We start from the raw sequence: 25226 nt of genomic DNA, 5'->3' as shown, positions 1-25226 counted from the left end.
TTCCTGCCCGGCCGTGTCCGCGTCCGTGTCCGCCCGCAGCAGGACCATCGTCGTCGTTGGCTGTGAAAACGAACGCAGAAATTCGAACGGCAGCAGCCTGGGCTTGTCGTCGTCGTCAGGACGCGGGGAGCGTTTTCCATTTCCACACGGCCTCCCGATTCCCTCTAGGCCCCTTTCTCCTCCCCCCCCCCTTTCCCCCGCCGGCGGCTCGCGACCCGTCTGGTGGCATTCCGGGACGGTGCCCCTTCTGCCCCGCCCCGCCCCGCCACGCCCTGCGCATCGCCGCGGCGCCGAGGCCCGGCTAGGCCCGACCCATCCCGCTGCTTCTCGCCGCAGTCGCGCAGTCGCCACTCCCACGAGGGAGGAGACCGAGAAGCGCGAAGCACCGTGGGGCGGCAAGCACATTCCGAATACAGTCGCGCAGTCTCTGTCGCGCTCACGGGGCGCGCCGTAGGCAGCCGTAGGGGTGCGGCAGAGACGAGGCGACTCCTCTTCCGAATGGCGGCGGCTCGCCCAGGCTCGCCCCGCACCCGGCGTGTGCTTGGAAGGTACTCATTGGGCGCGCCGGCGTGGAACTGACCTAGAGTACGGCAGCAGGGACTACCTCCCCTGCTGCCCTTGGCCTTGAAAAAAAAATCCCTCCCTGCAGAGGTTTATTTTTTCAGGGGCACCGAAAACAAAACAAAAAAGACTCTCCGATAACTTTGTATACGTGGTTTATTTGACTGTACATGTTAACATTTTTTCGGTACAATTATAATTATTAAACGTCTTTATTTCTCTTATTAAGTCACTATACAACAACAATCTTGGCACGTTTGAGCAAACAAATAATCTCTTATTGACACAATAAAATTCGTTCTTTTTTATTTACATTATTTCAACACAGTCATGCGATAAACCAATATACAGAATAGAACAATAAATATACACAGATATCTTACATCGTTTAACCATTACAGGACATCTAATTTCTTCTCCTTTGATACCAATAAATAACAAAAGTATGGCATTCAAGCATCGCGTTGTATTAATATTCGATTTTATCCAAGCAAGTGTGCTTGAGAACCGAGAGTAAAAACTACCTAATAAGATAATACACTTTCACAAACGACATCACGCCGCCAAAATATACCTTAACATAAAGAGGCTTCAAATTGTGCTGGATTTCTCACAGAGACTAATGATTACGCCCGAGTGGTACATCCTTGAATTAATACAATACATATCAAAAATTTTGATTCAAACAAAGTTCTTTCGGGGCATCCCGCCAGGAAAGCACAAGGGCGGCGTTTTTCGTAAAATTGCTAAACGAAAGCGCAACGTCGGGCAAGGCCACCGTACGAAACATCCGTCTGCATGGAGCGCAAAACAGACAGGGATGGCCATCCACAAGATAGCGCTCCGTCATCGTGCCCAGGCAACAACACTTTCTACTTGCAAAAACTTCACATGCATCCTCTCCACGAAATTCATTACTAAATTATCACTATCATTATTAATTATAATTATTACAAATTGTTTACTTTCACTAGATAAACTCGAGTGGACCCGCCGTGGCCGCAGGCCCTGGCCACGCGACCACCACCACCTCGACGGCACACATTTAAAAAAAATTATTGTCACAATTTATTTTTCTTTTGAGAAAAGTAAAACATAAAACAAACATGGCGGGTGCTGGTGGCGGCCGGTGGCCGGGGCGTCACACAGTTCCAGTACAGGGACCACACTTCTACTTGGTTCGTAATTTATTTTTGTTCGTAATTTTTGGACCACTTCTTTACAGCGCTGGGGCCCCGCTTTCGTTTGCGACGATCACAGCACGGCCCATCCAGGAGACTAGTTGTACACGGTTTCTCTGCCGGCCCTGCAACACAAACAACACGGCGTGGTCAGCAACAACATCGACATAAAAAAACAACAAACGGCGACAACAAAAACAAGAGCGACATGACGACTGTGTTCCACGCGGCTTGCCCTCCCAATAAATTTCCCGCGTAATCCTCATGCATGCCGGCAATGCCCCGGCAAGAGCGCGCTCGCTCCGGCGGACTCCGGTCGGTCCGGCCGTCATTGTCATGCAAATGCCATAACGCATATCGTCGCCGAGGCAACCGGACCGGGGGCCGCTGGGTAGGCGGCGTACCCCGGCAGGGGGCGGGGGAAAATAGACCGAAGCCACGAGAGCTAAAGCCCTTTTGTTGGATCGTGCGCGTTAGTTTACGATTCATTTTTCAGGCAGGAAGTTTGGATAGAGGAGTGGCGTCTCAGCGGAAATAAAAACGGTTAAAAAGTAGAGGCGGCTCGTGCCCCATTGGCGCGGTAGCCTCAGAACGGCCTCTATGAATGGGGCACTGTCTAACTTCCACGGGTTTCGGCAAGAGGACTGTTTGGTGCCGTTGGGTTGGTGCTGCCCTGGTGCTGCCGCGCCAACCTAACCTCACTTCGGCACTCTTCCCGCCAGGCGCGAGTTGGACCGGAAATAACAGCAAGAAAAAAAGCAGCATCTTGCCGGGGCGGAGCGTATCAGTAATTAAGGAATATGAGCCCCGGCCTCTCTGCCAGACGGCCACCAACAACAATGCCATATTGTGCCGCCATTGTGGCCGCAAGCCACAATCGTCTTTCAACAATAACGTATCGTATCGACCGGCGGCACGTGTACAACAATGGCCCGGCCGACCTTTCTGCTAGGGTACACACACTCGCGGCCGGAGCGGCGGCACCCACCTCTCCCTCCCCCTTTCCCGAGAAAGTGGTCCAACCTAACCTTGCCTCGCACTGGCCGGGCCGCCAAGACGCCAAAACACAGCCGTTTCTGTCCGGGTGTCTCTGCAACCCCGCCGGAGCGGAAGAACGCTCGGCCCTCTATGAGTCACGTGGCTCATCCGCAGCGTCAGTCTCTCATGGCAACCGTCGTGGGAACTCTAGTCAAACGGGGCAAATCGGTGAACGCTGCGCCACGGCGCTAGCGTCGCCAACGCGCGTTCAAGTCTCCGAGGAAACGGGGGCGTCGCGTTTTCGAGTGGAGTGGATCGATAGATCGATAAGGCGAGGCGGCGATTCCGAGGCGGGGTGGGGCATGCCGCTTCCGCTTCTTCCCAGCCAATCAGCGGACGGCCTGCCTAGCGCTGCCGCGGCCTGATTGATCGAGAGGGAAGGCGGCCCGGCCCGGCCGGCACCTGCAAACTCATTCCGAGCAGGCGGTTCGTCGGCCGCCGCAGTCACACGGGTGCGAGAGAGACAGAGAGTCCGGGCGACGAAAACACTCTGCCTAATCGGTCGCCTGTCGCCCCGCCGCCGCCGGGTCCGACACCAAAAACAATGACACGGCGTGGGCACAGCCACCTGACTCCGCGAACAGCGGCGCGCCGCCTCTCTCGCACTCTGACAGCGCGCTCCGGCAGTGCGACAGAGACAAGTTCTTTGATGCTGCAAACGAGCGCCCTGTCGATGAGGCGGACTGCTTTGAGGTGCTGTAGCGCCTGCGAGGTAGGCCAGCGACCCGCCGCGCAACACATCGGCGTGGAGACGGTGGCCTACGGTGCCCCTGAAGACGACAGGCGCGAGGTAGGCCACCGTCTCCACACCGGTGTGTTGCGCGGCGGGTCGTTGGCCTACCTCGCAGGCGCTCGACACTGGTGTGGTCCACGTTGTGGCTACGGTCATGGTCAGAGTCGGGGAAATGGCTTAGTATCAGGCCGCAGACCGCCAAATATGACGTCAGAACCAATTCAAAATTAGCGAATTCAGTCAAATTTAGTCCATTTTGACGTCCTCGGTGCGCATCGAGTGCAGGCCCCCGTGTGTGGTTGGCGCTGCTGCTGGTCGGTGGGAGGTGGGGGAGGGGAGGGCGGTGGGAAGGGCGTCATCTTCTCACGCCCGCTCCTCGCAAGGCTCGGCGCAAGGCTCGGCGCCCCGCTACCGGGAAGGCAGGCCGCGTTGCCGCGTCGCCGGGTTGCCATGGTTACGGCCGGTCCGCAATTAGCGATAAGGTCAGGCCGTGATTAGGCGGGGGCGGGCCGGTCTCTCTCGCACTCGCGGGGCGTCCGGCGTGGGCGCGAGAGAGACAGGGCGACGCAGCGCGGCGGTAGTGGCGGTCCGCGACGACGCCACCGTCGGGGCGATTCGACGTGTACGTCGCGACACGACGCCAGGCCCTGGTGGCGGTGACACGGCGCCGCCAGCACGGCGTCGTGACCGGGCCGCGCCGTGGCCGCCATGATACGCCGTGTCTTCATCAAGCCACTCTGTTTGTGACGACGGCGACCATCACGACGAACGCGCCCAACTTGGCGCGCGGCCACGCCTGCCAGGGCCGCCAGGGCCGCCAACAGAATGCAGCGCCAAAAATTAAAAAATTAAAACACGGCGAGCAGACAGCCCAACAGCGAAGGCATGACTGCCTCTCCGTCGCACTCGCAGCACCGGAGCGGCAAACGAGACCAGAGTGCCCCGGGATGAGAATTTTTACTGCCGCTAATTTTCCCGTCTGCGACGTCGACGACGGCGGCGGCGGCAGCGGCGGCCTGGGTGGTGGAGGCTGGGCCGGGCGGCTGACCGGAAGGGGAGAGGCGGAGGTAGGGCGGGCAGTGCGTGGCGTGGCGCGGCGTGGCGCGGCGTGGCGCGGCACCGTAGCGCCATTCGACTTCCGTTCGTCAAATACCTGCTGCCCATAGTGGCGCGGCGAGCCCTGCCAGCACCGCGGCTCCGCGGCTGCGCGGCACTGTCGTCTGCTTTCACCTGCAGGCCTTTAAGTGGTCGGAACAGCGCGACCCGACCCGCCATGGCGCGCCACCGGGAGATTCGAAGAAAGGTTCCCCCGGCTAACCCACTTACGAGCAGCCCGCCCGCCGCGCCCCGCGGTCACCGCGCGCGCCGGGTGATGACTTTATGGGACTCCACTTGGCGACGTTTTTGTTGGGACTGTATGCGCGAGAGCGAAGCGGAAAACCGCGGAGCTAGCCGTGAACTCCATGTCGCGGGTCTATCTCCATGCGGGCAGACCCGCGCTCGGCCGCGCAGCTCGTGTTGTTGTTGCTGCTGTCTTTGTTGTTGTGTTTATGTTGTCTCGGGCGGCCCGCCTTCCGGCCGTGGCGCGCGGCGCGCAGTGGGCCGAGTTGACACTGACCTACAAAGGGAAAGGGAGGGGAAGGGTGACGGTAGCGGACTCGCCTGCCTGCCCGTCTGTCTTGTGTGTCTGTCCGTTCGAGCGAGGTACGTGATGTCCACGTGGAGAGCGCGGCCAAAAACATTCCTTGTCGTCCTCAGGACGACGCCCCGCCCCGCCCCGCGGGCATCCACTGCGAAGGAAAGGAAGAGGGTGGGGCCGCGCCTTGTCTTTTTCTTTTTCCGCCGCTGCATTTTTGCTGCCGCCACACTGGGCAAGCTCGGCAAGCTCGGCCAGCTTGCATGATGAGCCACGCTAATGACTCGACGGCATGACGGCCACGTCGCCTTGCCTTGCTCTGCTTTGCGGCAGGTCGCCGCCTCTCCACTTTTAGGAGGGTCACCTGCTGGGTCGGTCCGCACAGTGCTCTGTCTCTCTCGCGCGCACGCAAGGCAAGGCGGTGGCGATACCCGCGAGTCGCCCTGATTGGAGAGCCAGAGCCGCTTGCGTTGCGCATTGAACGTTGCACCTGTCCTGCCTCGTTGCCAACGTGTTCTGCAGCAGTTTGGCGCCGCGTGCCGCGTGCCGCGCACCGGGTGACCGCGGGACGGCACGCCACTGGGAGGCCTTCGCGTCGACGGCTCGCAGACCAAGAAGGCAGCAAGGCGGCTCGGCTTAGCCGTCGCTATCGCCGCGTTATACTGCCCAGCCAACGGGCCGATTCCGAACACGGCGCCTTCGTCGCGCCGTCTCTCTCGCACTCGCGAGGCATCCCGTGGGGGTGCGAGAGAGACAGAGCGACGAAGGCCAGCCCGCTATAAAGCGCAATGGCAACGGCTGCTCGATGACCTGAACCAATTAAAAAGGAGTTTGAGCTGGCAGGGTAGACGACAACGAGGCTTGCATGCGCGCGGCGCGCACGGGCTGGAGGCGGGGTGAAGGTCTAGGGGGGGGGCGGGGCGGGGCGGGCGGGCGGGGCGGGGCGGGGCGGGGCGGGGCGGGGCGGGGCGGGGGGGGGGGGGGGGGCGGGGCCGAAGAACGGGCCCCCAGGGCGTGGTCGCGTAAGCCGAAGGACCTCGCGCCTGCCCAGCCTGGCGTTCACTGCACCTGCAACAGCTATGCGGCCGCGCCACACGCGTGTGTGCACGTACAGACACTCATACACCCAGTCACTCACTCAGACACGCGCACAACGCACACGCCAGAGGTCACAGTGAGTGTCGCCGCTTTTTCATACCGGCCGACGTGAGTGCATGTGCAGTGCAGTGGCCGCGGCGTTGCCGAATGCGCCCGCGACGCCGTCACGCTGTGCGCCTCGCTGTGCGCCGCGCGCAAGGCGGCGTTCTAAACCTAAAACCAGCCGCGGTCGTTAAGACCGCCGCCTGAAAAGTCTTGGATTTACGGCGACGTGCCGAGCGCCGCCAGCACGCGCGCCACGCCACGCCACAGCCGGAAGAAGATGACTACGGCCGGCAGAGTGACTCGTCACAAAAAAAATTGCCGTGTCGCCCGGCCGGCCGGCGGGCGTGTGTCGCCTCGCGTGATGCGCGCACGTGCGTGCGAGTGTGTGCCTGTGTGCGTGCGTGGTTACGTGTAAATGAAGCCAACACATTTTCGCGAGCTTTCTCATACCGTTATTGCCCGGTTACGTGGGGCCCGTGGGGCCCGTGGGGCGGACGCACACAGACACAGGCAGAGGGCGCCGCGAAGGGTGGGAAGGCAACGCTAGGGCAGCGGTTCTCAACCTTTCTCGGCTCGCGACCCCAAATTTGTAGCCAAAAATTTCCGCGACCCCCAGGAAAAGTTTCGCGACCCCACGGGACCCCTCCTTTAGCATGCCACTGCGTCTGATCCGAGGCGGGCATTTTGCTCCCTCAACGGGCAATTGGTCTTTGGACCTTCCTTTAGCATGCCTCTGTTACGGAGTGCGATTATCAGTCTTAGTTTGGGGGCAGTATTGTCTCAAAGTTGGCCAAAACGCTCAGAAATGTCTTTAAAAAATCATGTTTTGGGTCGATTTTAAGCAGCCACTGCGTCTGATATGAGGCGGGCATTTTGCTCCCTCAACGGGCAATTGTTCTTTGGACCTTCCTTTAGCATGCCTCTGTTACGGAATGCGATTATCAGTCTTAGTTTGGGAGCAGTATTGTCTCAAAGTTGACAAAAACAGGCACAACGATTTTTCAAAGACATTTCTGAGCGTTTCGGCCAACTTTGAGACAATACTGCTCCCAAACTAAGACTGATAATCACACTCCGTAACAAAGGCATGCTAAAGAAGGTCCAAAGACCAATTGCCCGTTGAAGGAGGACGAAATACCGCCTCGGGTCAGACGCAGTGGCTGCTTAAAATAGGTCCAAAACACGATTTTTCAAAGACATTTCTGACCGTTTCGGCCAACTTTGAGACAATACTGCTCCCAAACTAAGACTGATAATCACACTCCGTAACAAAGCATGCTAAAGGAAGGTTCAAAGACCATTGCCGGGTGAGGGAGCAAAATGCCGCCTCGGATCAGACGCAGTGGCTGCTTAAAATCGGCCCAAAACACGACCCAGCTACCTCGCCGCGACCCCTTAATTGTTGCGCGACCCCGACTCGAAAGATCTTTTCTCGGCACACATCGATTCGATATTCTTGGCGTGCTTTGTGTGACCGCTGACGTTGGGCCCGGCGGCTGGGTTGCATGTGCTCAGTGGCGCTACCCTGCGCTGGACCGCCTCGCCAGCCTCGCCGCTCTGTCTCTCTCGCACCCCTAGGAGGCGCCCCTGGAGTGCGACAGAGACGCGCGACGAGAGCGCCGTTCGGCATGAGCCTGGCGAGCCGGGAGGGTGGCGTAAGGAGCGAGCGCACACCGCACGACGTCCACCAAAAGAAAACGTGACGGCGCGCGGCACCGCCTAAATTTCAAACCGTTGTTGTTAGGACACGGTTTGCGTCACTCCGGGCCGTGAGGGAAGAAGGCGCCGGCCTGGCTGGCCTGGCCTGGCTGGCTTGGCCTGGGATCGCCGAGTAAATGTCAGGCACGACGAGGCGCCCCATCCAAAACACAACACGAGTTACGAATTAAGTTAAAGCCGCAAGATGCGGGTTCCGAAGCCGAGAGTTTCACGCCGGCTACTACACTGCGAGGACCGAGGGCGAGGCCGCCGCGGCGCTATCGGCTGCCGGCCGCCAAGGTCACAGCCTTCTCCTCCTCGACGGCGACGACGGCGACCTCAGCGCGGCGCGAAGTGCAGCAATGCGGGCGCTGCGAGGGAAAGGCGGAGTGGCGGCGGGTTCAAGGTCTGCTCACTTCCCCTTCTCTCTCTCTCTCTCTCTCTCTCTCTCTCTCTCTCTCTCTCTCTCTCTCTCCCCCTCAGGAATGCGGGGAAAATCAGCGCGGCATGGTTACAGTGCCGCGGGAGGCCGTCCGCACCGTTTCTGTCGCACCCCCCGATACGGGACGCCCCACGAGCGCGAGAGAGACGGATAGCGAAGCGACTGTCACGCCCCTCCCCGCCGCGACGACGCGACGCGACGCGCACCGCGCACGCCGGGACGCCGGGCACGTCATAAAAGCGGCCGGGAAAAGCGCCGAGGAAAGGCGAGAACGAGACAACGCAGGCACGTAAATGGAGCAACACGCACACACACACACACACACGTGGAGATTCCAGCCGTGCTGGAATGGAGGACGTAGGCGGATGGAGATCGGCCCCACATCGCGCGTCCTGTTCTGGAAGACACTCAATGTCGAGTGCGAGCGCGTCTGTGCGTGCGTGCGTGTGTGTGTGTGTGTGTGAGTCACCCAAAGGGTCAATGGCAGACATTACTCAAACTCGTAGTCTGCATGGCTCTACGCTGCCGCGCTGCACGGCTCTAAGATCGCGACAAGTTTGAAAGGCGCACACACGCGCGTGCGCGCACACACACAAACACACACACCTACACGCACGGGCCGTGAGCCGTATAAGGCAGCATTCAATTCGTTGGCTACTCCATCCTCCAAGCAGGCGAAGCAGGCGAAGCATGCGAGGCGGACAGATATGTTTGGAGCAGCGGACGGATGCCGCGCAGGGCTGTCGCTCTGTCTCTCTCGCGCCTCAACGAGTCGCCCCGTGCGTGCGAGAGAGACAGAGCGACTGCCGAGGAGCTCGTCCAAGTCGCCCCGCGAAGCGAATGGACTGTAAAGGTGGAGGGGGAGGGGATTGAAATTTCGTTCCGCGGCCACGCTGAGTGTCGAGTATGGAACGGACCCACGAAAAAAGGCGAAAAAAGGCTTGTTTGCGAGCGATGGACGTGGAGCAACGGGGCTGGGGAATCGGTCCACTCTGTTCGCCGCCATCACGCCGCCTTGTCGAAAATGAGCCGTGTACGTGAACGCGGTGGACTCGTCGCTCTGTCTCGCTCGCACTCATGCGGCGACTTGGGTGCGAGGGGCAGGGCGCGGCGCGGCGCGGGAAGCGCGCCAGGATGCTGTCCTCTGCAGCGCGCATTTCAAACAGGCAACGCGACAACACCCACTGCGGATGGCGACGACTGCGACATCCTCGCCGGAAGGCGCCGGCAGGCCGACGTTCACGGCGACGCACTCGGAGACGTCCCCGGGCGAACGGCGCCGCCAGACAGCTCAAGGTCCACGCGGTCGCACACACACACACACACACGCGCAGCGGCGCGCAGCAACATGGGCGTAGAACATTTTCCGGGCACAAAAGCACAGCCACCCACGACGACGAGTAGCACGAGGCGATACACTGCCCGGCTGGTTCCCAGAGTAGCGATGCATTAATTCTGGGAAAGACGGGAAGTCGGTCCTAGCCACGCAACGCGCGGCGGCAGCGCGGCAACGCGGCGCCAACAACCAAAACCTTTTTCGTCATTGGATGCGCACACGATATCGTCATGAGGCGAGAAGAACAGTGCCTCGCTTCTTTTCCCGAGTTTCCCGCTCGAGGCACGCGATCCGGCTTCCAGAGTTCCAGCTTCGGGAAACAACAGCCGGCGCGATCCACACCTTTGGCCAATCCCCTTTCTAGTCCGATTACGTCTCTCTCGCGCCGGGCGGCACGCCCCACAGTGCGACAGGGACGGAGCGACGATGGCGGCGTCCCGTTTCGCTGTGCTGCGGCATGGCTTCGGCCTAGACCGAGCAAGAAGGCTCCAAGGCGAGACCACACGGGGGAGGAATAACTGTCGGCACGGAATGCGGTGTAGGGGAGAGACCACGGGCCGCTGCCATTGGTCGTGCAGCCGATGGCCGCCAGGCTGCCTCGCTGCAGATGCCGCAGCAGTGCCACGGCGAGGGGCGGCGGAACGTCTCTCTCTCACTCATGGAGGCATCCCTGAGGGAGTGCGACAGGGACAGCAGCCAGACGCGCGGCTCGGAGGCATCCCAGTGGACTGGACGGGCCTGCACTGTAAACAACGCCGCAACGACTGTCGCCCGGCCCGGCCCGGCCCGCCAGAGCGACGTGTCCTTTATCCCTCCTGCACATGCAAACTGGAGCTCGGCGACGCCGCTCTCGGACCCAACCTTCAAGTTTCAAGTCACTCCCCCGGGTCCATCCTTTCTTACATCGTCCCAACGAGTGATTTGGCTGTCAGCGGCTGCCGTAAGCGCATAGCGTACGAGCGCCTTGTTCAGCTTTGCGTTCCGAAACGCGAAACCGTCCGATTAGGGAGGCTGTGTGTGTGTGTGTGTGTTGCAACCACACAATCCATCCAAACAAAACGTTAGGTCGTTATGTACGCTGTGGGGCTCAGCCAAATAACACAATCACACACGCGCGCGCGCGCCGGCGCATTGTTGGCGGCGTGCCCTGGACCTACCACAACGCGCCGCTCCGCGCTGGCTGTGGCACGCGTCCCGCCATCCCGCTCGCGTGCACTCGCGAGGCAGCTAGCACGAGGCACGGGGCGCGTGCGTTGCGGCACGGCCAGACCGCGCACGTAACGTGTCGAAACAGTATCGCCACCGCGATGCATGCGCCAGCCGAGCCGGCCGAGCCAGCAGCGCCGATTCGCGTCCCTCAGGCCGCAGGCGGTGCGAGAGAGACAGAGCGACGAAAAAAGACGCTCGGGATCGGTCTGCTATGAAGGCCGCACGCGCGCTTCCCACGACCCCCGCTAAATAATTGGCCGCACAATGGGAGGAAAAATGTTTGAAAATGGAGGAGGAAACCTGAATGAGGAAGAAGACGGGGGATACACAGGTATTACTGGCGATGATGCCTCCTCCTCCTCCTCTCCTCCAACCAGGCTCTGCGTCCGTTCCGCATGGCAGCCCAATGCCCAGCCTAGCGTTTCTGCTGCACTGCGGGAGAGAAAGGGGGGGGGGGGGCATTGCGACACCCCTTCATCCATCGTTCTTAATCTAGCCGAACAAAAGGGACTCAACGCTCACGCCCCAGCGCGCCTGTGTGTGTGTGTGTGTGTACGTGGACACGCGAGCGCTGTAGGTGTGAGAGCGTGTGCAGTGGTGTGTGGACGTGAAAAGTAACGCGAAAAGGGACAAACCACAGATAGCGTTAGTGTGCAAGAGAGAGAGAGACGGGCCGAAGAAAAAAGGGGGCAGATAAGGCAGGCGGAGGCGGTGCGCGCAGTGTATCAGATGACCGTGCGCCACGTCGCCGGCCGGACCGGGAAAAAAAGCGGATGTGTGCCACCGAAAAATAAGGCGGAAAAAAGTGCAACGATGGAGGAACCGGCTCGGCGGGGAGACGGTCAACCCAAGGACAGGGGGAGAGCGACCGGCACCAGTCCGGAGCAGCGCCGCGGGCACACCGCGGAACCCTTTAAACCCTCTTCAGGCGAAATATCGTCCGCGCCTTCGAAACTCGAAGAAAAATGCAAAGTAAAGTGTGTCGAAACAAGAGGGACAGGGTTGGACGAAGTGCGTGGCGGCGGCCGACTGGAGTTGGGACGACTGCTTCCGATGGGTTTCGCGGGGAGGAGCGGCACTATGAAAAGTAAACCGCATCTTTGTGTTTGAGAAACAACTTATTGCGGTTGGCGGGGCCCGGGGCCCAGGCAGGGCTCAGGGCCCCGGGCCTAGGCCGGCCGAAGAGGAACAAGAAAATGAATGTTGTGCCGCGGCGGGCTGGCGGGCTGGCGGGCTGGCGGTGCCGCACCGGTCGAGTCTTTCTCTTTTTACTGCCGCCATATAAAGCGGTGGGCGGCCGGTGTCGCGTTCAGCCCGCCCCGCCCCGGCGGCCCGGCCCGCGATGCTCAATCAAAAGGATGTCAATGAGTCAGTCAGCCGACGAAACTAGAGCCTGAAACCCACACTGTCGAAACCGGCCGGCCACCAGGCCACCAATATTTTTTTTCCGACGCGACTCACTTCACCGTCCCGCGCGACGTGTCATTGACAAAATTGGACAAATCAACCCATTTTTTTTTTTAGGGTTTCCCTAGTTTCGCCTGGCGCCGTGACGTGCGTCATACCGAGGGGCGTTCACAGTGTACGACGCCAGCCCGCGAGCCCGCCAGGCCCGGCCCGTGGCGGCGAACCAGGCGAACCACCGTTAGCTGTTTGCGTGAGCAGCCTAGCCGGCTCGGCACTGCTCGGCACTGCTCGGCACCCGGCTAGCTCGCCCGGCCCGGCCTCGCCACTACGCCGCCGCGCGGCACCGAGCACCAAGCCACGGCCCGCCACGGCCCGGCAGCAGTGTGCAGCGGTTTTCGTATTGGCTGCCGGTTAGAGCCGCGGCGAGGCAAGGCAAGGCTCGCGTCGAGGCCCTGGAGGCCCTGGAGGCGCGGCGGCACGGCGGCACGGCCCCGGGGGCACGGCCCTCCCCGCCCCGGGGCCCGCCGCGCCGCTACACCGGCCACGCCCAGCCGTCCAACGGCCAGGTCCCGCACCAACACACATCGAAGCCCCCAGATATCGGAAACTCCAGGCAGGGGCGCCACAAATCGCCCGAGCCACACGACCTTGGCCGCCGATCCAGGTCGGCGCCGTCCTCGGCGTCCGCGGCGCCACCATCCTGGCCGCCAGGAAGCAGCCGGGAGCATCGCGGCGCTAATCCGAGACAAGAAAGGAACCCCCGCGAAGCGCCAAGCGCCGCGCAGAGCTTTCTACCAGTCAAAGCCCTGGCATGGCAGCCGCATGGCAGCGGCCCGGGCTGTTTTTTCCCGCACTTCCTTTTTGCCGCATCTTTGGATCTGGGGCAGATGCTGCTGCTGGCACCGACACTCTCGAATGGACCAACACCATTTCTCTGCCTGCGTGTCCGTCTGTCTGCCCGTCCGTCCGTCCGTCCGTCGCCTCTTTCTCTTCTCACTCATGCAATCGACGTCCGCTTCCAATATGTATTTGTATGTGACGGAATGCCGGGCGGTGAGAGCGTCGCCGCCGCGCCGCGCTCATCGGCGCGCTCGCTCTCCCGCTCTCTCTGTCTCTCTCCCTCAGCCAGCGGGGGAGCGCCCGGCGGGTAGGCAACGCGGAGACACGCGTGTGCGCAGCCCGAGCGGAGGCCTACCCGCCATTACCATTACCATTAAGGGCTAGACCACACATGATCGTATGCCATTTCGGGCCCGACACATGCCCGCCTGCACTGCAGCCGGCGGCGTCACCCTCGGGGACTTGAACGCACGGCTGGCATTTGAACCCGGCTGCCAAGGCACGCCCCGTGGAGGCACGCCCGGCCAAGGCACGCCCCGCCAAGGAACGCCCCGCAAAGGAACGCCGCACCGGGACGGTGACTTATCAGGACACGCACACACACGCACGCACGCACACGCAAACACGCGGACGCGCACCTTGTATGCAAGTCGGCCGCCCCGCCCAGCAGTCCCGATACTACCCGTGAGCTGCTGGTTCAGGCCGCGTCATCGCTCTGTCTCTCTCGCACTCCCGCACGCCGACGGAACGCCCATCGAGTGCGAGAGAGACGAACGACGCGGACTCGCGGAGGAAAGCGCTCTAGCGCGCGCCACCTGCTGCACGGCGGGGCGAACGCGAGGACGCGTCCTCGAAGGACGAATTCCCGATCGCTTGTAAGGCATTTCTCCTCGGCGGTGCAGGCAGGCAGGCAGGCAGGCAGGCAGGCAGGCAGGCCGATGTCACCGCCAGTAAGGCTTTCTCCTCCATGTCCGTCCCCGTCCCGGTCCCCGCAGCCGGACCGGACCGGCAACACACCACACACTCTGCGACAGAGCAGGCCTCCGTCTCTCTCGCACCCCTACGGACCGCCGGACGAGTGCGAGAGAGACAGGCACTACACTGCCGGCCACACTGCTTTGCATTCCCACACCCATTAGCAGCCATTCCCCCGAATGGCGACGCGGCGGCTCGGCGACGCCTCTGTAAAAGGTCGCGGGATTGTTCTCATGCAGCCGTCATCGCGCGCTCGCGCGGCCACTCTCCGGTTGAGCCTCCCTAGGCCAGGCCAGTCTAGTGTAGCAGCGCCTCTCCAGGCAGACCTAGTGCAGCATCTTTAGCCCCGCCTCTCTCGCCGGCCACCGCCTTGTCTCCGAATTTCCCTTCCTCGTTCCTCGTTCCCCGCGTCCCGAATCGCGAAAATCAATCATGGCGGCGGCGCTGCAGTGCAGGCTCTCCTGCAGGCCATGCTGCAGGCCCTGCTGCAGGCTATGGGAAAAGACGACAATGGCCGAGGCGGCGGGCGGACTGCCTCAAAGCCCCAAAGGCCCAAAGCCTCTCCCAAAGCCGCTCCGTTCCGCCGTCCCATCCGCCGCCGTGCCGCGGCGCTGCGGTGACTTTCGCGGAACGCCTCTGCGATCCATAGAACCAGGAGGACGCCAGCGGCAAAGCATTTCCACCAAGTTACAACTTTCGCGCCATAACGCTCTTTTCAAGGGACGCGCTCATGAGGTCGACGAAACGGGTGGACTTCAGCCCGGTCGGAAGGGACGCTGCGTCTCTGAGTCGCCAGGGGAAGAATATTTTGTCCGGTATGACGGGATGGGACGGGATGGGCTGCAGAACAAAGGACGCGAAAGCCCCAAACATTCCCATGGCATTTCGCTATTGGAAGCGCCGCGCCGCGCCCGGCCGGCCGCACCCAGCACCACACGATCCCCGTCTCTATCTTCTATCGCGCTCGAAGGGCGGCGGCGGCACTCTCTCGCTCTCGGTGGCTCTCTATGCGCCGCCCGTCGCTCCATCTCTCTCACACACTATGGGCGGCGGCGCTCCGTCTCTCTCGCTCTCGGTGGCTCTCGCTCCATCTCTCTCACACACTATGGGCGGCGGCGCTCCGTCTCTCTCGCTCTCGGTGGCTCTCGCTCCATCTCTCTCACACACTATGGGCGGCGGCGCTCCGTCTCTCTCGCTCTCGGTGGCTCTCGCTCCATCTCTCTCACACACTATGGGCGGCGGCGCTCCGTCTCTCTCGCTCTCGGTGGCTCTCGCTCCATCTCTCTCACACACTATGGGCGGCGGCGCTCCGTCTCTCTCGCTCTCGGTGGCTCTCGCTCCATCTCTCTCACACACTATGGGCGGCGGCGCTCCGTCTCTCTCGCTCTCGGTGGCTCTCGCTCCATCTCTCTCACACACTATGGGCGGCGGCGCTCCGTCTCTCTCGCTCTCGGTGGCTCTCGCTCCATCTCTCTCACACACTATGGGCGGCGGCGCTCCGTCTCTCTCGCTCTCGGAGGCTCTCGCTCCATCTCTCTCACACACTATGGGCGGCGGCGCTCCGTCTCTCTCGCTCTCGGTGGCTCTCGCTCCATCTCTCTCACACACTATGGGCGGCGGCGCTCCGTCTCTCTCGCTCTCGGTGGCTCTCGCTCCATCTCTCTCACACACTATGGGCGGCGGCGCTCCGTCTCTCTCGCTCTCGGAGGCTCTCGCTCCATCTCTCTCGCCATTAGGCGCCATTATGATGCAAGGCGCCCGATGCCTGATGCCCGCTGGGGACGCCACAGACTGATTCCGAGAGTCGTTTTCGTCGCGCTGTCTCTCTCGCACTCATGGGGCGTCCCGTATAGGTGCGAGAGAGACAGAGCGACGAAAACGACTCTTGCTGCTGGCTGCGACACTGATGGATGTCGTCGGTTAATCCGCTGCACTTCGATTACACTGGACGTGCCTTCGTCCTCCGTCACTCCGTCTCTCTCGCACCCCTACGGCCCCGAGGGCGCCGCGTGAGTGCGAGAGAGACGGAGACTGCCGGGCGGCTCGGCTCGGCGTTTCGGGAAGGAATATCGACGATAAATCGCGACCCGCCGGACAGCCGGGGAATCGAAGCCGGATCGGACGTAAGGCGCGCGCCCCGTCACTCGTCTCTCTCGCACCCGTGCAGCAACTGCGGGGCGAGATAGAGACAGGGCGACGAAGGACAACGCTCGTCTCGAATTAAATTTCGATTTTTCTCGGAGCGCGAGAAACAGACCGTGAACAAATAGTCGTGCCGCCGCCACAGCGTCGCAGCGCACCGCAACCTGGCAGTACACTGCTGGGAAACGAAACGCCCGCTGCCCTGCAGCAGTGCAACAGGCTCATTCCGTGGGTGCAAGAGGGACGCGCAGAGTACAGTGTAGCAGGGCGCATCGCAGCGCATCGCGGCGCATCGGCCCCGCGGAGGCCGCACCAAAGGTCACGTGATCTAACACTCGGCGGCGTGGGACTCGACGGCGCGGACGCCAAATGAGGGCAGGGGTCACCGTCGGCCGCCGGGCCGGCCTCTCTGTCTCTCTCGCACTCGTGGGGCATTCCGTCAGGGTGCGACAGAGACAGATCTGTCCGGCGCGGCGTGCGGCGTGTGTCGCCGCCAAATACAGACGCCTCCTTCGCCTCACCTTGACGCGATGCGTCGTGCGGCCCATCGGGGGACCTCGGCGACGCGGACGTCCGTTTTTTGCCCACCGGAGCGCCGCTCTGTCTCTGTCGCACTCGTGGGGCGTCCTGCAGGGATGCGAGAGAGACCCTACACTCTACACCGCCATCGCCGAGCCTGGCAATAAGTCCCAGTGCGATTTTTCAACAGGCTGCCTTCTGTCTCTCTCGCACCATCGCAGACTCCAGGAAGGCGCCGCGCTCCGGATTTGATCAGACGGCCGATCTGCGGCCAAGGTAAGCCACACGGGCCACGCCGGGGCCACGCCCACCCCCGCCAAAGTCGCGAAAAGAAAAGCAAAAAGTCCGACTCGGGGACGCCGGTATTCGAACCCGGGACCGCCTCGTCTTTGCAGTGGCGCGCGGAATGCGCGGAATGTATAATTGCCCGCTCCGCGCCGCTCCGTCCCTTACGGGCATAGACGGCCAGTCTTACGGCCGAGCTTACAGCCTCACATTTTCTCCGCAGGCCTCGCTTTGTGGAACACGGCGTGTCAATAACAGCGCGGCACACACCGCCACACCGGAAAAAGTGTTCGGCCGCAGCGCCAATGCAAATAGCAATGGCATTGCACGTGACCGAGTCGTACCGAGTCGGGGACAATGCCGGCTCGGCTCGGGCCTGACACTAACGCGACATGACACCCCTAGGGCCGGTCCGGTCTAGGACCGTGGCGGCACGGCACGGCACGGTGAAAGCAGGGCCCGTGGCGCACGCACGGCCGTCCCGATCCGCCACGCCGGTGCACGCCAGACGTCGCACTGCCTCTCTCGCACCCCCACACGCCGCCACACGCGTGCGAGAGAGGCAGAGACAGAGCGATGAACCAAAGAGCACACGGTTCGGAACCGCCAGGGCTGCTTTGCGCTTCGCCCGGCGGTGCGCGTTGCGCGTTGCCCACCCTGCCGTCAATGGCCGTATGGGTCGTCGCTTCGCGCGGGCTGCGCCTGTGTCTGTCCCTCTCGGTCTCTCCCAGTCTCTCTGCCTCTCTGTCTGTCTCTCCGTTTAGCCTGGAATGCCCGCGGACGGCCCCAGCCCCGCGGCCACGCCCTGGGTGACGCACGGCGCGCCGCGGCCCCGCGAGGGGAGGCAACCAGAGGCAGCGCGCAGCGCACCTAGCCTAACCCGTCCCGACCCAAAGCACTGCACGAGCCACAGCGGTGTTGTTGTTTTCTTTCCCGGACAAGCCATCCTCGCCGTCAGCGGTGAAAAAGCCGCGTACTCAGACAACGCATGTTTGTTATTAGCGCGTCGAACAAAGTGCGCGGGCATGAATCAACAACAACAACAACAACAACCAACAGCGGCAGCAAGAAAAGCACGGACGGAAAGGGAAAAGAAAGGAAGAAAGGCAGAGCGGTTGCCGCGCCAAAAGCCAAACGCCAAAAGCGAAGGAAGGATATGAGGCGAGGCGCTAATTCAATTCCTTTCAAGTCGATGGCGATGACGACGCCGCGCCTGCGCAGGCCGTCCCGTCCCGTTCGCTCCGTCTCCGTCGCACTCGAGGGCCGCTCCGCGTGCTCCGCAGGGGTGCGAGAGAGACGGAGCGACCCCTCGGAATCGCTCGGCAGCGCCAGCGGCCCGGGCCGCAATTGTTTATTTTAATGACCCGTAATCAACACGCGGCCGTCCGTGGCGAGCCAAGTTCCGCCCTCCACCCCGTTCCAATCCAATGACCGCGCGCCGCCGCCCCGCGCCGCCTAGCGTCCCCGTCGTGTGTGGCGAAGTGGCCGACACACCTTCAAACCGAGCCACCTGCAGTCCTGCAGTCGGCTGCGAAGCGCCCCGCCACGCCCGCTCTCTGATTGGCCGAACCGGGCCGAACGAGGAACGGCCGGGCGGAGGGTTGCCGTTGCGTCCGTCGGGTTGCAGTCCAAGAAGTCGTCTCATTTGAGTGGGTGGCAGTTCCGCCAGTCTCGGGCGGGTTGCAGTCTCAGCTGACCAGCCAGACTAGAGAGCCAGCTAACCTAACCTAAGCCAACCCCACGAGGCTGTCTGTCGGGCCCGAGCGTCAGCAGCCGCACTCGTGTCGTTCCCCCCGAAGGTGTTATTTTCACACAAACAAAATCAAAGCCGGATTGTTTGCGCCCGCCGAGTACCTGGCTCTTGACTCCTGAAGCCACTCCCCCTCCCCCCTCCCCCACTCTCAGCTGAGCGGGGCACCTGAGGGAGGGGAGGGGGGCGGGGAGGACATCCGGCAACAGCGCACACCTCACCTGGCGACGAGAACCGGCCGAGACTCGAGACTCCGAGACTCCGACCGGCAGCACAGCCCCGGCAGCCCAAGCACGGCGCAAGCCTCTACGCGTGGCGAGCCGCTTGGAGACGAGTGGAACGCCGAGGAAGAGGGCCTTCTTGTCCAACTTGTTGTGCACGCACACACTCACTCAATCTCCTGCAGATCGATTCCGAGAGTCGTGGCCCCAAGACACTGGAGCACGGTTGAATGAAAGCCCAGCCGTGCTACACAGATTTACCTGACGGCATGATGAGCAGAAAGCAACAGACACCAGTTCGCATGAGTCACTGCCCTCGCGACCCTCACGCCGTTACCGATCCACCTGTCGCGCTGTCGCCCTGTGGTCGTGTCGCGTTTGGGGGGGGGGGGGTTACAGTGGCGCCGTCGTGCTAAGCCAGTCCGCCCCTCAGGCCGCGACCGGCCCACTGTAATCCCGGGCCGATCTCTGGCGGCCAACACTTGGACAGCACAACACCTTCAAACACCTTCGCGCGGTGGGGCTGCCACAGGCTGCCCGGCTGGAGCTGTTGAGGCAACAAGGCTCGGCAAGATTTCGCTTTCGCAAGCCACCCGTCCCATATATACTGCCCTGCCGCATGACTGCTGGTGCACTGTAGGCACTGCAGGCACTGCAGGCTGCATGCAGCGCAATGCGGTTGCTGCACCACACTGCACCGGCCGGCCGCGGGCCGCTTCCGAACGGAGAGCGCTCTGTCTCGCTCGCACCGCCGCGGAACGTTCGGGACGCCGCGAGAGTGCGGGAGAGACGGAGCGGTGAAAGAACCGTTCGGAGCGAGCTGTCCGCGCGACGCGACTCATTCAACGAGGCGCTGTCGGCGTGCCGCACCTGCCGCGGCTACACTGTAACAGGTTAGCGAGCACACTGTATAGTCTCCGCCATTGAGTGCGCGCCGCGCCGGCCACAGCTCTTACCGCCTCTGCCGCGGCGAGCCAGCCACTACATCCGAGGCGTTATCGGCACCCCACGCATCGCTCGGCCTCGCCACCGTCGTTGACACCCAGTCTAGTCTCTCGCATAGGTGCGAGAGAGATGGCGCGAGTGAGGTGCACGGCACTGTCGTGCGGACGGGCGTTGAGGTCTCCACCGTCTCCACGGCCTCCGCCGCCTCCGCCGCCACGGCCGGTGCTTGGCCTCTTGGCGCCACCGCGCCGGCCGGTCGGCGCGACGCGACAAGTCAGCCGGCCTATTCAGAAGAGTCGTCTCGTCGCCCTGTCTCTCTCGCACTCACAGGGCTCTTCGTATGGGTGCGAGAGAGACGGAGAACCGCTCGGCAGACAAGTGTGGCCGCGTCGGCGCCGCCAGGCTCTGCACGCCGGCCGCGTGGCCGCCACCGCCTCTGCTCGGCAAGGTCAAACACAATGGAACGGCACAGTGCAACGCAGTGCAATGGGAAAGGCGAAAAAATAAAATTGAAAGGAGCCGAGCCGAAGCGCCGCTTGCCGCCGCGGCGCCGTCCGGGAGAAACCGAGGCCAAATCGTGTGTCGTTGTCGTCCGCAGTTTCCGGCCGCTCACTTTCTTCTTCTTCGCAATGCCAGTGCTCGATGAGTTCAGGACGCAGAACGACGAGACACTTTTCGCAGGACTACTACTGTGCTGAGCGATCCAACAGGGCGCTCCCTGCAGCGCGCCAAAACGCAAACTCTCATCCGAGGCCGAATGGAGGGAGTTTTTGTCCCTCCTTCCGGTCCCCGGTTGACGGAATGGCCCCGTTCCCGTTCCGACATTTAAATTTCTCCCGCCATTTCCATCCGCTGGGCCGGTGTGCCGCTGGGCCGGTGGGCGGCTACGCCCAGCTGGACGCCGCGCCGCCACGCCGCGATGTTGACTTTGTCGTGCTGGCTTGGCCTGGCCGCTCGGCCGCCGACGCGTCGCCGTGGCGACACCCACGTGGCGTGCCGGCGTGCCAGCGTGGAGCGTGGAGGTGCCAGCCTCTACGGCCCCTCTCGTCCCTCTCGTCGTCGGAGTTAGTCACATTTTTCAGATTGAATATTAGGCGACCGAACCGGCACTTATGTGCCTCACCGCCGCCCCGCCCGCCACCACCTCCCCAGATTAGTTTGTTGGCCCGAAGTCCGGGCCTTATTGACTTGGGAATAATTGACATGACTCAAGAATTTATGTTAATCAAGTGGACCTGCCGTGAAGAAAAATTAAAAGCAGCCCCGAGAGAGAGAGAAAAATAACACAATTTTCAAGGTGTGAGGTTCAAGGTTCAAGGCTCGACTTTCAACGACGCGTCCTTTTTTTGCTCCACGATACACTTCGATACTTGAGCTTCTTCCTCGTTTTTCGTTGTTATTTTTACCCCGGTGTTGTGGTCTCGCCAGAAGGCCGGCCTTTCTGGGGAAAACAAGAACCGGTATGCCTTTCCTTCCCTTCCATTCCCTCTCGCGTCTCACCATCGCGGCCTCCATGGCGGCATGCGTGGAGCGGCGTGGAGCCCAGCCCGGCAGCCCGGCTTTGAGCGGCCTGGCCGGCCTGGCCCAGCGGGCTCATTCCGAACAGTGCTTTCTTTCGTCGTTCTGTCCCACTCGCACCCCTTCGGGGCCCTACGGGGTGCCCAACGAGTGCGAGAGAGACGGGTTGGGAAACAGCCTGCAGCGGAGCGCCCAGCGCCCTTCCCGCAGGACATTGATCCCGTAATGAGCTGGCTGCCAGCCCCGCCAGCCCCGCCAGCCCCGCCCCGCCGTGCCACAAATGTGGGCCATGTAACGCCGCACGGCGCGCCCACCGCTGCATTTCTTCTTTTATTCCAAAAGAAATATCCCCGGAAAAAAGTTTCCGGACTTCCCTGGGCCCTCCTGGGCCCTCCCGCGAGGACGCCGACGATGAGCTCGCTCTCGCTCGTACGTGCAAGGAGCTGAATGTACTGTACGAGCAGCGGGGCCGGGGCTGAGGGGCCGGAGAAGGCAGGGCCAGGGCCCGCCGATAAATTAGAGTGTGACAGCGGGCCCTCCCCGCGGCGTCGCGGCGTGCGCACGACCACAGCGTCAAGCTGGTGGGGGAAAAAACGGGGAAAAAACTCACCCCATCAAATTAAATCAAAACTACTCTCGCCGCCCCGGCCGGCCGATCGGGCCTCGGGTCCGAGCACCGCGCCCCGCCCCGCACCCCGCCCCGCACCGCGTGCGCCTGACCTTTTTCTGGCAGCGGGGCCACTTTGCTTTTACCGACGCCATTCTTTTTGAGGTCGCTAATCGATACATACAGTGCCGATGAATTAGGATAGGGACTTCGGGCCGGTGGACGCACACTCCTTGTCACTCCACTCCGCACTCACCTGGTCTACCTGCGCGCCCGCTGGGTGGCGCTGAGGACGGCAGGGGGCACCTCGGACCGCTCCAGGTCCTCGCCGTGGAGGTCCAGGCCCCGCATCATCTGCACGATCTCGCGCTCCTTCTTGTGCTCGGGCGTGCCGGGAGCCCCGGGAGGCCCGAACTGCAGGCTGGCAAGCGAGCCGTGCGACCGGGACCGGTGCTCCTGCCTGATGGAGTAGCTGAAGGCGCGCTCGTTCAGGTGGCCCTTCTTGCGGTAGATGCCCGTGTTGAACGGGGACTCCTCCACGGGCGACGAGTCGTCGCCGTTGTCGGGGCTGCCGCCGTTGGTGCCGTTGGTGCCGTTGCCGTTGGTGTGCGCGTGCCCGTTCATGCCGTTGTGGCCGTTCACGCCGTTGTGGCCGTTGTGGTGGCCGTTGACGGAGGGCGGCGGCGGCGACATGGGCGGCCCGGGCGGCCCTGGCGGCATCATGCCCGGCGCCATCATGGGTAGCGCGCCCGGCATGGGGATGGGCACTGGGATGGCCACGGGCACGCCGTTCTTCTTGTTTTTCTTGTTCTTCTTCTTGCCGCGGCCGTCCAGCGTGGCGGTGGCGGCCTGCGCGTACTGCTGCATGAGGTACGCCTCGTGGGGGAAGTGGCCGGGCTGGTACGAGGCCACGGGGCTCAGCGGCCGCGCTGACGGCATGTAGATGGGCTCCTCCATGCCCATGGGTCCCATCGGCGGCCCCATGGGAGGACCCATCGGCCCCATCGGTCCCATGGGGGGTCCCATGGGCGGTCCGTGCATCATGGGCGGCGGCGGGCCGTGCTTACGCCGCCCCATGGTGGTGGGCGGCGGGGGCGGCATCATATACCTCATGGGGCCCATGGGACCCATCGGCCCCATCGGCGGTGGCATGGCCATGGGCGGCGGCATGCCCTTGTTCTTGCCGAAGGTGCCCGCCTTCTTGCCCGTGGGGATGGCCACCAGGTGGGGGCGGGCGTGCGGGGGCGGCGGCGGCAGTGTCATCATCATAGCGGGGTGGGGGTGCGGAGGCCCGTGGTGCGGGGGGCCATGGGGCGGCCCGTGTGGAGGGCCGTGGGGCCGCATTAGCGTGCCGTTGCTGTACAGGGCCTGCATGTGCTCGCGCCCCGACATGGAGCTGTGCGGCCGCGCGTGCCCGTTCATCTGCATGGTGGCCCCTCGAGCCAGCGAGCCACTGGTGCTGCGCGCCATGCTGGGCGCCATGCTGGGCGCCATGCTCGGCGTCATGCCGGGGTACAACTCCTCGCGGCTGCCGCCCAGCATCTTCTTGCGCCGCAGTCGCTCCTTGGCGGTCTTGCTCTTCTTGCCGTTCTCCTCCTTGGGGGGCGGCGGCGGGGGAGGCGGCGGCGGCTGTACAGGGGCCTGGATCTGGCGGGGCCGGCCAGCCCTCGAGGACCTCGTGATGGTGGCGCCGAACGTCGCGTACAGGGCGCCGCCCGCGTCCACGGCGTCCACCTCGTCGCGACCCGCCCACACCTTGTGGTTCTCGTCGCCGTTGTACACGGAGAGGTCGTCGACGTCGTCCTCGGCGCCGAAGTCGGCCCGCGAGTCCAGCGTCCCGTTGTGGTTGCCGTTGCTGAGGCTGAGCGACGAGCCGTGCGCCTGCCGCCAGCCCTCCACCTTCTCGATGCTGTTGCTGCCCATGGGGCCCATGGGGCTGCCCATGGGGCTGTGGCTGGACATGTGGCGGCTCAGCGTGCCGTACACGGAGCCGTTGCCGTTGCTCTGGCCGCCCTGGCCGTCCATGTGCTTGGCGTAGGACGAGTCGGCGTACGCGTGGAAGCAGCAGCGCACCAGGGCGTTGGCGGCGGCCTCGCGCTTGCAGATGAAGGCATGGCACTCCAGCACCTTGATGCCCGTCGTGCGGCGCAGGATGGCGGCGAAGAGGGGCGGGTGCACGGGGCTGGGCGCGGACGCGAAGGGCGAGTCGAGCGGCAGGAACCGCGGCTGGCTGCTGTTGGATTGGCCGTTGGACTCGCCGTTGGCCTTCTCGGGCACCAGCACGTGGCGCACGGCGGCGCAGTAGTGGAGCGACGAGATGGGGAAGAAGCGTGTCACCTCCTGCCTGTTCTCGTCCACGTTCTCCAGCAGCAGCCCGTTGCTCCACACGCTGAGCCACGAGTCGATGCCCCTGGCGCCGCGCGCGCCGCCCTCGGGGTACAGCTCGCGCAGCGGGCCCTGGATGCCCTGCAGGCCGTCCTTGCTGGCGTGTGGCACGGCCGAGCCCAGGTACAGCACGCGGCACCTGCAGATGGGCGTGGCCGCGTCGCCCTGGCCGCCCTGGCCGCGCGGGGACGCCATCCTGGAGGAAGGCAGTGTCACGGTTTACACGTCGTCGCCGACGTCAGCGCCTCTTCAGGGTCTTCGTCGACGTCCTGGACGTCGTGTCGATGGCCGCTGCCTCTAGGCCTGGCCGCAGGACCGCAGGACCGCGGTGTTGTCGCGACGCTACGCTACACCCAGACCCGGGTCAGCATCCTGGCGTCGAAGCGGCAACGCTGCGCGCTGCGCCACGCCGCGCCACGACGTACCTGGAGGGATCCTGCAGGGGCCGAGCCGCGCCGCGCCGCGCCGGGGCAGGCAGGGCCGCTCCGGGCTGAGGCTGCTGGATGGAGCTGGAGCCCGGGCCGTCGGGCCGTCGCACAGGTGGATCGCGCGTGGCGTGGCGGGGCGTAGCGTGGCGGAGCGCAGCGCCACGGGTCGTGTCAGCTACAAGGAGCTCCTCGAGCTGCTCATCAATGGGGTCGTCAGCACACTGCAC

The 25226-nt window shown here is 63.2% G+C and overlaps 1 protein-coding gene across 1 annotated transcript; it reads right to left on the bottom strand.

Annotated features, from left to right (window-relative positions):
* Positions 1-699: 699 nt before the first annotated feature.
* Positions 700-24984, bottom strand: LOC117642750. Its single transcript, XM_034381249.1, has 2 exons — positions 22443-24984; positions 700-1867 (listed from the first exon to the last, which is right to left on the bottom strand). Exon 1 carries the CDS (start codon positions 24764-24766, stop codon positions 22448-22450), a length of 2319 nt encoding a protein of 772 aa, XP_034237140.1. The 5' UTR covers positions 24767-24984; the 3' UTR covers positions 700-1867; positions 22443-22447.
* Between the last annotated feature and the right edge of the window lie 242 nt (positions 24985-25226).

Source organism: Thrips palmi, unplaced genomic scaffold (genome assembly GCF_012932325.1).
Source record: "Thrips palmi isolate BJ-2018 unplaced genomic scaffold, TpBJ-2018v1 HiC_scaffold_16, whole genome shotgun sequence".
In the NCBI taxonomy this organism is placed as follows: domain Eukaryota; kingdom Metazoa; phylum Arthropoda; class Insecta; order Thysanoptera; family Thripidae; genus Thrips; species Thrips palmi.
The sequence above is the reverse complement of the archived record's forward strand: the minus strand, read 5'-3'. Positions and strand labels throughout refer to the sequence as shown.

What these genes read in the sequence shown, in the direction of transcription:
- LOC117642750 (XM_034381249.1), bottom strand. Translation starts at nt 24,766, where the DNA reads ATGGCGTCCCCGCGCGGCCAGGGCGGCCAGGGCGACGCGGCCACGCCC.